The sequence below is a fragment of the Osmerus mordax genome, chromosome 16 (assembly GCF_038355195.1).
Source record: "Osmerus mordax isolate fOsmMor3 chromosome 16, fOsmMor3.pri, whole genome shotgun sequence".
Lineage (NCBI taxonomy): Eukaryota > Metazoa > Chordata > Actinopteri > Osmeriformes > Osmeridae > Osmerus > Osmerus mordax.
In genome coordinates, this window is record NC_090065.1 from 4,372,074 (window position 1) to 4,383,856 (window position 11,783).

General features: G+C 42.1%; 3 protein-coding genes across 3 annotated transcripts; all 3 read right to left on the reverse strand.

The window, feature by feature from the left end:
• Positions 1-305: 305 nt before the first annotated feature.
• Positions 306-3,250, reverse strand: ftr67 (finTRIM family, member 67). The gene is made up of 7 exons (XM_067252447.1): positions 2,604-3,250; positions 2,228-2,323; positions 1,909-2,142; positions 1,550-1,709; positions 1,373-1,444; positions 981-1,079; positions 306-665 (listed from the first exon to the last, which is right to left on the reverse strand). The coding sequence occupies exons 1-7, from the start codon at positions 3,198-3,200 to the stop codon at positions 601-603; spliced, it is 1,323 nt and encodes a 440-aa protein (XP_067108548.1). The 5' UTR covers positions 3,201-3,250; the 3' UTR covers positions 306-600.
• Positions 3,251-4,305: 1,055 nt separating this feature from the next.
• Positions 4,306-6,762, reverse strand: si:ch73-52e5.2 (protein THEM6). The gene is made up of 3 exons (XM_067252451.1): positions 6,699-6,762; positions 5,586-6,090; positions 4,306-5,474 (listed from the first exon to the last, which is right to left on the reverse strand). Exons 2-3 carry the CDS (start codon positions 6,084-6,086, stop codon positions 5,367-5,369), a joined length of 609 nt encoding a protein of 202 aa, XP_067108552.1. The 5' UTR covers positions 6,087-6,090; positions 6,699-6,762; the 3' UTR covers positions 4,306-5,366.
• Positions 6,763-7,105: 343 nt separating this feature from the next.
• LOC136958497 (protein THEM6-like) lies at positions 7,106-9,021 on the reverse strand. The gene is made up of 3 exons (XM_067252450.1): positions 8,953-9,021; positions 7,681-8,182; positions 7,106-7,547 (listed from the first exon to the last, which is right to left on the reverse strand). Exons 1-3 carry the CDS (start codon positions 8,976-8,978, stop codon positions 7,440-7,442), a joined length of 636 nt encoding a protein of 211 aa, XP_067108551.1. The 5' UTR covers positions 8,979-9,021; the 3' UTR covers positions 7,106-7,439.
• Positions 9,022-11,783: the final 2,762 nt, after the last annotated feature.

Here is an 11,783-nt window from a genome sequence, read left to right on the forward strand (position 1 = left end):
AACATTAGTAATATGAAATGCATTCAAGTGTATTTGATGAACAATCTGATACATTAAATATATTTAGCTGTAGAGAATACTGACATTGTGTAGTTAACCTGTTTTCCCAGTTTGCCAGGGGTCATCCAATAGCTCTTGTTTACAATAGACACAATGAGAGAAAACACTAGTTAAAACCAGCTTAAAAGAAGGGTGGGAACTTTTCTCTCCATGAAACATGACCATGCATACATCTGCACAAACACAAGCTTGAAGTAAGCATGATCTGATTTAACTGAAGTAAGACATTGCCAAAACAGCAACAGTTTAGTCCAATATATTTATTGAATGTTTGTTTCCATACATTATTACAAATTGATTGTTCAAGATTTCTGTTTAATAAAAAATTGTATATAGAAAAAAGCATTAATTCCGATAAGTAAAAATGATTAATACTGAAATCACAGGCGTGTTTTGGAAAGCAATTCAAAAATGTAGCACACTCCACTAGTTACAATCCTACATTTGCGTCGTAAGGATAGCTCATTTATTCCGGACATTCTGATCAGGTCCATGAGCAGTTGCCGCTACATCCAGTCAGCTCTGATGAACTAGACAACGTCACTTCCTCCGTGTGTGGGAACGGCGTTGCATCGGCCTTTGTCTGGCGCTCGAGAGCTTGGACCCTGCACAGACAGAAGGGGAGTTATTCAGCAGGACTGGGGTAACCTGGGATAGACATCATAGAGGGAGGTAAGATGGCTCACAAGGGTTCAGTGTATTACGTCAGCATACAGAGTGCACCCACACTGCTGGTGTTTAGTATTTGGCCAAAATAGTGGGATGCACTGTGAATATGGGGTGAGCTGTGTGAATGGTTCAGTGTTGGGGCTGGATCTGCAGATGCAGAATAACTGATTTAGAATAAGCTAAATCTTGTGTATATTCAAAAATTGTCTTTCGGAACTTTAAACGGTGTTATTGCCCGATGCGATACTCACCAAAGGGTGAGAAGGCAAAGCCAAAGTTGGGTACTGGTACTTGGCTGAGGAAGGGATTGAGACAAGAGGTGTTTTGGTCTTCAGCAGGTCTTGCGGTTACTGTGAGGACAAAGAGCAGTCAGAACAGCAGCAAATCAATCATTTCCTGGTTTTATCTGCAACATTTTATCTTTTACCATGTCCTTGTTTGCGCTTGCACAATCTCATCAACCAAGGGGTGCCTGAATGAGATGCTTTGACAGGGTAACGTGCCCTGAAGTTGTTGTTTTTGGGGGGGGGGTTGTTGTTTGACACTTTTTTGTCTATTCACAAACGCCAACTAATAGTTATAATTATGTAATCATAATGAAAAGTGTTTTAACAGATTGATAATATAATAACACATATCCTACTTTGTGTGGATTCAGTCTCTGTTCCAATTTCTTCGTTGCACTTCGGAGACTCAATAATTGAAACGTTTCTCACTGTAAAAAAAACAAACAACCAAAATAAAGTACTTAGTTTGATCAACCTTCTTAATTGACAGAGTGTCTGTCCAGATATGGACTTTGGTTTATTAAGTTCTCAACCTTTTTCATAGATGTTGACAAATCCTCCTTGGTAGACTTCTTCTAAGAGCTCTTTGAATTCAGAAACAGCTGTCATCACTGAGCCAAAGGTGAAGTTGGGGTCAAAGTTGACAGGAGGCAGGTCTCCCAGCCCAGGACTAGACCTAAAGGACTGACAGTTCTTGAATAACAGACAGAACACAAACAGAAGACAAACACATGGATACAAATATTACTATTGATGAGATATTAGTGAACTGAACCATTTATTTAATCAATTCAACAGCACCCTCAATGTAAGTGAATTGAGGCAAGTAGTGCAAAGAGTTAGGATGAACCCATGTGTTGACTGTGAGTGTGTGTATACATCTGCATGTTACCTGAAGGAACGTAATGTGGTCATCCGTATGAGAAAGCTGTTCCAGGTCAGAGTGTCTCCTCTTCAGCTCAGCGATCTCCTGCTCCAGTTTAGCCAGCAGTCCCTCGGCCTGACTGATAGCTGCTTTTTCCTGATCTCTAATCAGCTCTCTCAACTCAAACCTCTTCAGCTCAATAGATTGGATGAGGTCAGTGAAGATCTTCTCGCTTTCCTCCACTGTTGTACGTGCAGAGCGCTAGAGGGAGACAGAGACACTGCTGCAGACTTGCTGTTGATCCATCGGGTTTGTGATAACAGTCTGTAATCGTTTTATTACTCACTGTGAGGGCGGTGATGGCCTGTCTCAGCTCCTGCAACTCCTTCTCTCTGACCTGGATTTGTTGCTGGGAGTTCCTCTGCATCTCCCCCAGCTGAGTCTGGGGATACAGGGGTGTTTAGGAAGCCGTTTAAGCTGTGCCATACTGAAAAGAACAACAAGACTAGAGGACTAACATTGTTCCAATGTCTACTTTTCATTCAGATTTATCGTTAATCATACTGTAACAGGATCAGCGTGTGAATGCCTGATCAATGCTTAATCTGCACGTTTTATAATTGCAGAATGTAGAACCTGTTTTTGAATGTTGTATTTTATTATTATTGATAAATTATGGGTTTAAGTGACAATACCGGTTCTGTATCCTGAAAAACACTTGCCTGTTTCTCGTGCATTTCCGATTCAGCTAAAACTGTGTCGTGGCCTTTGTGCTCATCCGTTAAACAAAGATAACAGATACATTTCTGATCCGTGCGACAGTAAACTTCCAGCAGCTTATCGTGGCGAGGGCATATTGTGTCTTGGAGTTTCTTTGAGGCTACGACAAGCTTGTGCTTCTTGAAAGCTGGAGAGTCGTAGTGAGGTTGCAAGTGGGTCTCGCAGTACGAGGCCAGACAAACGAGACATGATTTGACAGCTTTGTTTTTCCTCCCACTTCCGGTACAAACATCGCATTCCACATCTTCTGGTCCTGCGTAACTTCGAGTTGGAGGATCACTTTGGAGTCCTGTCATCAAAAACTTCTCCACAACGTCGGCTAACATAGTGTTTCGGCCAAGTAAAGGCCTAGGGTTGAACGTCTGCCTGCATTGAGGACAGCCATAAATTCCCATGTAATCGTCCTGGTCCCAGTACCCCTTGATACAACAAGAACAGTAACTGTGCCCACAAGGAATTGTAACAGGGTCCTTCAATACATCCAGACATATTGGACAGTTGAATTGGTCCTTGTCAAGTAACAGCCCTGCTTGAGCCATTTTTCGTACCAAATATTAGTAACGATTACGAAAGAGAAACAGTTTAAAGAGCGAAGACTGCTGCTAGTAGTGTGAAGCCAGCCTCAGTAAAGTATTGTTTCCGGTTGATTTATTTTGAGAAAAATAAACGTCAAAATAAAGGTCAGGAGACACACTGCTTTTATTATTTCAAAACCAGGTGATCTTTATTTCCCCAAAAGGTAGGAAGAAACAACGACTACAGTCAAATAACATGCTTTATTCATTGGATTCATGTATTCAGTAAGGTGAAAGCTTTCAGAATATGTATGACTATTATTATGAACGTAGTCTACAGGGTGTGTAGCGTTCCTATAGCCTTCACTGTTAGGTGTTTTTTTCTAAACACATAACAATAACTGGACCTTCAATTCGTGATGCTGAGAAAACAAATTATTGTGTCCCCTCAACATGGCGGGAATGGATTCAGGAAGATGAGAGCCATCGCATTGCACCACCGAATTAACATGTTTTGGCACGTCTCAGGCTATGCTCTTATTCTGAAGGCAAATTCGCAACACCGGAAATGCTATCGAGGACAATCGAGGCTTTTTTAACGGCACTCAGCCCAACTCAACTCCTATTGGGTGAGTATCTCTATTACTTCACTGCCATGTGAGCAATGTTTTAACTGGTGGAGGAGCTGAGATAGGAGCTCGCTCTGTCTGTCTGTCTGTCTCTCTCTCTCTCTCTGTCTCGCCAATCTGTCTCTCCTCTCACACTGTCACTTCATTTATCTCCCTCTCTGCGGCACTACAGTTGTTTTGTTTACAGGAAGTGAATGGTACAAGTAGAAGTAGGCCTGACTAGCACTACACTTTTTCACTCAAGTTAAAGTAAAGAAGTAGCCTATGGTTGTGGCATATGTAGCTGGTGTAGATCGGTTAAACTCACTCCTCAGGTATGTATACATGCCACCCGCGCCAGCAAATTGCTAGAAATGGCAGATGGCAGAGGTGGCAGATTCTTGGTGTTCTGTGGCTATCAAAGACAGTTCCTACAAGGATGCACAAGGTGACGACATTGGCCATAAAGTTAATTCAGTTTGAAAAAAAATAATTAAAGTGAGAAGCATGTGCTTCCATGTTCAGGTTTAGTTTATTCTGTTTCCCAAGGAGGAGGATCACACACACAACACAGCGCACAATTATGAAAACAAATTCGAGTTTACAACACAGTGACGCCAAATTCAGATTTCAAACCATAAACATTTTAATTAAATGCATTGTTTATCCAAATGCATTTACACAATGGACCTTCATTTATATTCAGTCATTGTGAATGCACTTTAAAACTGTATCACAATATACAATTAGAAAATAAATAGAATAAATATTTAGAATGTACATTTCCCACTATAATCAATACATTATGTTCACTCTCAATGCATCAAGTATATGGCATATGTCCCCTCTGAAATGAAAGTCAATAGACAGATACTTTCATATTGAACAGAACTGTCCACATTATGGAACAGGAACGTTTTGGTGCAATGTGTATGACGCTGGGTAAATAATTTAAGTTCATACAGTCAGATCCAACAGGTCATTAGAATGTTGTCTTCATGGTTCTTATTCTTGTGTAAAAGGTGACAAAATGGCCTTTCCAACTTTTAAAAGTTTAGATTGAAATTATTTAGGGCGGAATTTAAATTGATGAAGCATGCAACTCAAAATAAATTTTACTAGCATGCACTTATGCCAATATAATTATTATATTCCACATGCTTACTTCAAGGAAAGGTTCAACTCTTCATAAAGAGTGTCCCTAGGCCATGTCTGTACATGGTCCACATGGTCCACAGTAGATTTAGAGGGCATAATCAATGTCCTTAGCCATCAATATTATCCCTTTTTTTATACTTAGGAGGCAATTCAGTCATATCGGTTTAACTGTCTGACAGATATACCAGCACAAATTATGCTTAAGCTCTGCCTTTTTCCCAGTGCAAATAATGCATTGAATAAAACTAAATTCTTCAATACCATATACAGCTGCAGCAGTCCTGAGTATTTCTGCTTATTCATTCACATAACATACAGTCACGTAAGACAAAGGTTGGTTTCCTATAGAATGTGGATGTTTCAGTGTATGTGACGTGCAGTGAGATGAGTATGTGTAGTACTGTAGCTCTTCTTAGTACTGACTTCATTTGTTCTTCTCCTCTAGTCCACTCTCTGCTCTCAAGGCCTGACTGCTGGCTTCAATGTAGCTGATCCAATGCTTGAGATCCTCTGGATACTCAGGGCACTCCACCTGCAACACACACATGCGCACACACACACAAACACACACACAAGGTTAGGACAGAATGGCATTGGTGCATATGCTATGCATTCCTTTCTCAGTCTTCCTCTCCTCCCTAACCTTTCTCTTGCACAGGTACTCCATGATCTTCTCTGGGCTGCTGTGTACCACGTTCTGTCTGCAGAGCATGATGGCCGAGATGAAGCCGTCTCTCTTGGAGACAAAGCGCTGCTCCACATAAAAGGACTTCTCGTCCCAAGCTAGTATGCGGGTCCGTATCTCGAAAGCCTCGCCGAACGCGAGGGATCGTCGATAGCGGATAGTGGAGGCTCCGACCACCATAGTGACTCCGAGTACACGGGTGGCATTAAATATCCCATTACGCGAGTAGTGGTGGAATCTGGCAAAGTCACACTCCCTCAGGTAGCGGGAGTTGTTCATATGGCCCATGTAGTCCAAATCATGGGGTAGCACTCGCCCGCTGACGATATGCTCTTTTAGAACATCCCTTATTGGAGGTTCGAAGAAGGCCTGGATGGCCACTGCTGCCCCTCGAAGGAAGTACCACACGTCCAGGCTGCAGAAGAGCAGGAGGAGACCGCCGAGCACCCACAGCAACATCCCTCTGAAACAGGAGAGGAAAAACGATCAGGTTTATCTTCTGAGTAAGCCCTAGACAGGTTTAATAAATTGTTAATACTGTACCTCTCCAGTGTAGTATCAAGTGAAGGGCATCTCTAGAGCGTTATAATGCTAGTTTAAAAAAAATATCTATATTTTAATAATTCAGAAAAGCAGTTTTATAGTAACATTTACAAAATGCTTTTGGCTTATGAAGGGATTTAGACAATTAACGTTACACCAGCTGGGCCTATTTCCTGTAGTGCAGTTGACCTCATCAATGACATGACGAACCCGTATTTTATATTTTAAGTGTTTGCAAACCAACTCAAATAGAAAACGTATCCATGTCATTTTCCATATACACTATAGTTTCGTGGAGGCAAGCGTGGCCATTTTAACATTAACTGTGTAGCTTGCAAAATGCACCTGATGTGATCACCGACACCGTTCTAAGCATTCATTGGTGAGTTTGCTAGATGCTGCGGACATGCTAGCAAAACAAATCTAGGCCGTCCGCCATTTATCGTAAACATTGTTGAAGCAATCACTTTCTATATCAAAGTATAATAACTGACAGGATTTTATTATTTCTTGTGGTGTGTTACTTACTGCGCCTTTCCGAAGCTGGTGGGCTAAAGATGCCGGTAAAATCAATTTCTGAACTCACTTCCGCTTCTTCACTGAAGTTAAAACTGATTGGTCGGAAACATGTCATATGCTCTCCTGACGCTTACATTTACGTTACTCTTAAATTAAATTCAAATAGAAAAACATAAAATCCATAAATCAAAATTAAACAATCTTTCATTAATGAATGACAGATAAAAATGTTTTAATGTCTTATGTAAAAGGTTCTTATTCACTCATACTGTGCAGCAAAAATGGGTGTGCCTACTGAATATTGAGCGCTAATCCGTAAAATGTAATAGTTTTTAAACCGTCAAAACATACCTAAACAAAGGCTTCCGAAAAGGGCTTGGATGGTGATATACGCAAAGCACATAAAAGCAACATACTTACTGTCAACCACAAATATTTTATTTACAACAAATAAATCCATTGCAACACTTCCCATGAAGTGGCTACATCTCAAACTGCAAACAATTCAGACGATAATTCAAACGTTTGACACGACAACCCATATAGTGTTTTATTTCCATTTTGAGAAAGGCACCAATGCATCAAGGTTTCCCAACAGAACACTGTCTGAATCTTTCTGACCTGCACACAGACAATCTGCTGAAGTTAAGGTTTCTTGTGTTCCTGTGCGTTTACTGAATGACCAGCAGTTGTGAAGGCATAGGCACTGAGGTTTTAATGCAGATGGGAGCGGTATGCTCAGTTCTGGCTTCATTTGTTCTTCTCCTCTAGTCCACTCTCGGCTCTCAAGGCCTGACTGCTGGCTGCAATGTAGCTGATCCAATGCTTGAGATCCTCTGGATACTCAGGGCACTCCACCTGCAACACACACACACACAAATGAAAAACTCAGAGACCAATCAAGTCCTTTGTCTAAGAAATGAATTCACAGGGTAATGAACTCATTCAGGAAACAAATACCCATCTTCCAAACCCCTTATTTTGGACATACCTTTCTCTTACACAGGAACTGCATGATGTTGTCTGGACTTCTGCGTATGATAGTCTGTTTGCAGAGCATGACCGCCGAGACTCGGTCGTCTTTGCTGGACACAAATCTCTGCTCCAGGTAGAAGGACTTGTCGTCCCAGGAAACAATACGGCTGCGCAGCTCAAAGCGCTCCCCGACATACAGCGCGCGGCGGTAGCGGATGGTGGTCGCCCCCACTACCATGGAGGCCCCCAGGGCCCGGAGGGCCTTGAACACCCCGTTCCGCGTATATAGGGAGTAGCGTGCAAAATCACATTCTCGCAGGTAACGGGCATTGTTCATGTGACACAGGTCCATGTCATGAGGGGCCACAAGGCCTGACACACTCTGCTCTCCCAGGATGTCCCGGACAACAGGCTGAAACCACGCCCGGATCACCGTCGTGCCCGACCGCAGGAAGTACCATACATCCAGGCTGCAGAAGAGCCCCAGTAAGACAGCCAATATCCACACCCACAGCCCTCTGTGGAGAAAGAGAGCAGAGTCTTGAAGGGGCTGTCAAGTGCCAATAGTGGCTGTCTAGTCATTATAAATATCCCAACTTTTTAATGTTGGCAATAAAATATACAAGGCTCTAAACTGATGAACCTAGAAAAACATTTTGAGCCTGATAGATCCCTATGCTCGTGTTGTAACAAAGAGTTGAAGGCCTGGCCTACTCTGGGTGTGGAGGTGACAACGACTATGTTTCTGTAGGCAGTAATATGTTGCTGTACCAGACAGTTGACTCAACTGCCAATCTTGCAAGAAGTAGGCTAGTACAAGATTGCTGTGGAAGTGGAATTTGAAACATAAAACTGGTTTTACAGGAAAGGTGACAGGTTGACAGTCTTTAGAATCTATTAAATCCTGGTCTGATCACACCACAGTCTTTGTGAAGCAAAATCTCAATAAATTTGATAAAACTCAAAACGGAGTTAGTGGGCTAAAGTAGCCTTGGGATGCAGTTTTGACTTAAACCATTTACTAGTGGGCATGCATGTTCTCAGCACCCACAACTTGTAGATTACTAGGCCTACCGTAGAAGTTGTTAGATACAAAATTCTCTCAGAGATAATTTATTACTGTACCAATTACCAGAAGTCCTATTTTACGGATAATCGTTCATCTTGGTCAGTGACTGGAAATACAATTTGACAATCTGTGCACGCGTATTTTCTTAACATCTAGCTAATACACATTTTTTAGAACTACTTATGCCTTTATTTCTTGCTATTAAATAATCATACTTACACAACTACCGTCTGGTCCTCTTCCATGCCGTTTTACTATCCTGCTGTCCTCAGCTTTCCAAAAGTAGACTCCTTGAACATGGAAGCAGAAGGTAACAAAGTTTTCAGTGAACACGTGACGTTTCCGGGGTCCAACGCACGCACTAAAAGCTGATTGGCTATTAAGTTATTCCGTTTGACTTGGAGCTGTACTGAAATACAGCCGACACTTCATAACAAAAAGAAACCCTTAGATGACAATATGTTGTGTATAACTTGATAGTACACTTGCAACACCAAAGTTAGCATTATAAACTCCCGATATATAGCCATATACATATGGCTTATAGCAACATAGAAATACAATGCTAGTACATTTCAGTAATGAGCAAGTGGCCACTGATGATTACAAATATAACTCATTCTAATCAACGAGTTTACATCCATGACCCATTAGCACCCAGGTCCAAAGACTACAGTGAAGTAACAAATATTATCATTACACTATGGATGGGCACCTGGGTCTTAATGCACCCCCTGTTGAACATAAAGGAGTGGACTAACTGGCATAAACATTATTTACCTACCTGCAGCAAACACAAACATGGTCTCCAAGGCGGTTTTATTATGAATACTGGGTGTTAGGGTAAGCAGCGGCACACAAGAACTCTTTAGATGGTACAGATGGTATAGACGTGGAGAGGCAGCAACACAGGTAAAAGCAGTCTTTGTTAAACTAATCAAAATATGTTGAAGAAAATGAAGCCATGAATCCTAAAGTGTATTGTTAAGACATATTCCACCATTTTTTGACATGCTTTGTTAATGCATACAGTCTTTGAATAACGTGAATATCTACCTTTCATAACTTATTTTTAAGTGAAAAGTATAGCATAAATCATTCTGAAAAAACACTTGAGCTTTGAGATCTGAGAGATTGGATGTTTCCCTTCACTTCGAGTCACTGTGCCATAATTGTTTCCATGTATATCGTGTGAATCAGTGGAGGTTTGAAACATAGATGGTTATCTTATCAGTGCTTTATTTGACATTGTGTCATAAACAGCACCAGAGGCCTCCTATCTGTAGCTCATGGAGACGTCTCCAAGGGACAGTCCTCTCCACAGCGCCACCTGTGGTGTGGAGGACACCGAGAACAACACCTTCAGGCCCAAGTCAGCCAAGGGTCGACGCAGACACACTCCTCAACAGCCAGCCTCTACTGCTGGTCCATCATGCAGGTTTTTAGATCATCACCAGGATGACCAACAAGAAGGGCATAGTTTAACTGTGGATTGCCCAGGCACCAGGACCCCCGTAGTTAGACCCAAGTCTGCCATGGGGCGCAGGAAACCCTCCCAGCAAACATCATCTGGGGAACAGAACCGAACTCTGACAACAGATTATCATAGAGAGGTACAGGCTCCAGCAAGACCTCCTTATTTGTTTCGAGATGGTGATGACAGAGAGACTAAAAGAGACACTGGCAGAGACACTATTAGGGAGACTAACAGACAGATCGGTAAAGAGAGAGTGACCAGAAGACAGACCAGCAGTCCAGTCTTTGACCAGGTAAACCCAGAGGTCAGAGGTCAGAGTAGGAGGCCAAAGTCCTCTAAGGTCCACCAGCGACACCCCGTCCAACCCCAACCTTGTGTCCAACGTGAGCCTTCGACTCCAAAGTCGCAGAATACAGAGAAAAACCTCAACATCAAGAAAAACTCCAGATATCCACATCCTCAACAGCCAGAACAGCCAGACACAAGTGTTACTACCGATAGTTCACACACTCCTAACCAAACCGAGTCTTGTGAAGTACTCCCTGGCTCCACCCTTCTCCAGAGTCCTCTCCCAGTTCCAGTTCCTATTAGCTCACTTAACAGGTACTGTGTCCTTCCCTCCATTGGGAGGAGAAACATAAAGAACCTCCCACAGAAACACAAGGACCAATAGAATTACCTACCTACCATGTACTCTGTGATTGTACTGGAGAATCCTTTGTTTCGTAATATTTTATCGATTTGACCACAGAAAAAAAGTTTTAGTAGTACTATTTGAGTGTGTGTTTTTTGTTATTTGTAAACATTATTTCAAGTCGATTCGTTTACCTGGTCTTTTTCAGATTGTAGATCATAGCCTTCAATATTCATGGTCTTTGTGATGTATCCAGTTTTCGGGTTTGCCGCTAGATGACGCTACACACGACGTTCTGATTTATGGGAGTTCAGGTTCAACAGGTGGAGAGACGTTCAGATTTATGGGAGTTCAGGTTCAACAGGTTGAGAGACGTTCAGATTGATGATGAACTACGGTTCTTTCCTGTGACTAAGGGAGCATAAAGATGTTTAACTCAGCTAACTTACTCAGTGGTTGGGCTAAATGTGCAGCATTATTTACTTTGCAATTAGGCCTATAATACAAGCGCATGGCCAAACATGATCGCTAATGATCACACACACACACGCACACGCACACGCACACACACACACACGCACACACACATGCACACACACTGATAAATGCTTACTGATCTACAATGTAAGGGACTAGAATTCCCTTCTGGCGGGGCAAATCTGACTAGTTAGTGCTGCTGATGAAGCTAATATGAACGATGGAAACTTCTGCAAAGAGAATAAAAGTCTTCACCCTGCAGGCTATGAGTGTCCAGACAGCTGGACATTGTAGACTGAGTGAGACTCACTAAAGAGGCGGCCACATACTCATCATCTTCGTGATCTTGGCCACCATTCGAGCTTGTACACTAAACAGATGCAAACAGCGTTTGGCAGGGTTAGCCTGCTTTTCTTCTGGGAAAAAGGAATCTAGAAAAACGCGAAAACCTTTCTGCACAAT

Coding starts and splice junctions, on each gene's coding strand:
- ftr67 (XM_067252447.1), bottom strand. CDS start 3,200: ATGGCTCAAGCAGGGCTGTTACTTGACAAGGACCAATTCAACTGTCCA. Junction 2,143..2,227: donor AGGCCATCACCGCCCTCACA/GTGAGTAATAAA, acceptor GTCTCCCTCTAG/CGCTCTGCACGTACAACAGT. Junction 1,080..1,372: donor AGAGACTGAATCCACACAAA/GTAGGATATGTG, acceptor TTGTCCTCACAG/TAACCGCAAGACCTGCTGAA.
- si:ch73-52e5.2 (XM_067252451.1), bottom strand. CDS start 6,086: ATGTTGCTGTGGGTGCTCGGCGGTCTCCTCCTGCTCTTCTGCAGCCTG. Junction 5,475..5,585: donor AGTACCTGTGCAAGAGAAAG/GTTAGGGAGGAG, acceptor TGTGTGTTGCAG/GTGGAGTGCCCTGAGTATCC.
- LOC136958497 (XM_067252450.1), bottom strand. CDS start 8,978: ATGGAAGAGGACCAGACGGTAGTTGT. Junction 8,183..8,952: donor GAGGACCAGACGGTAGTTGT/GTAAGTATGATT, acceptor CTTTCTCCACAG/AGGGCTGTGGGTGTGGATAT. Junction 7,548..7,680: donor AGTTCCTGTGTAAGAGAAAG/GTATGTCCAAAA, acceptor TGTGTGTTGCAG/GTGGAGTGCCCTGAGTATCC.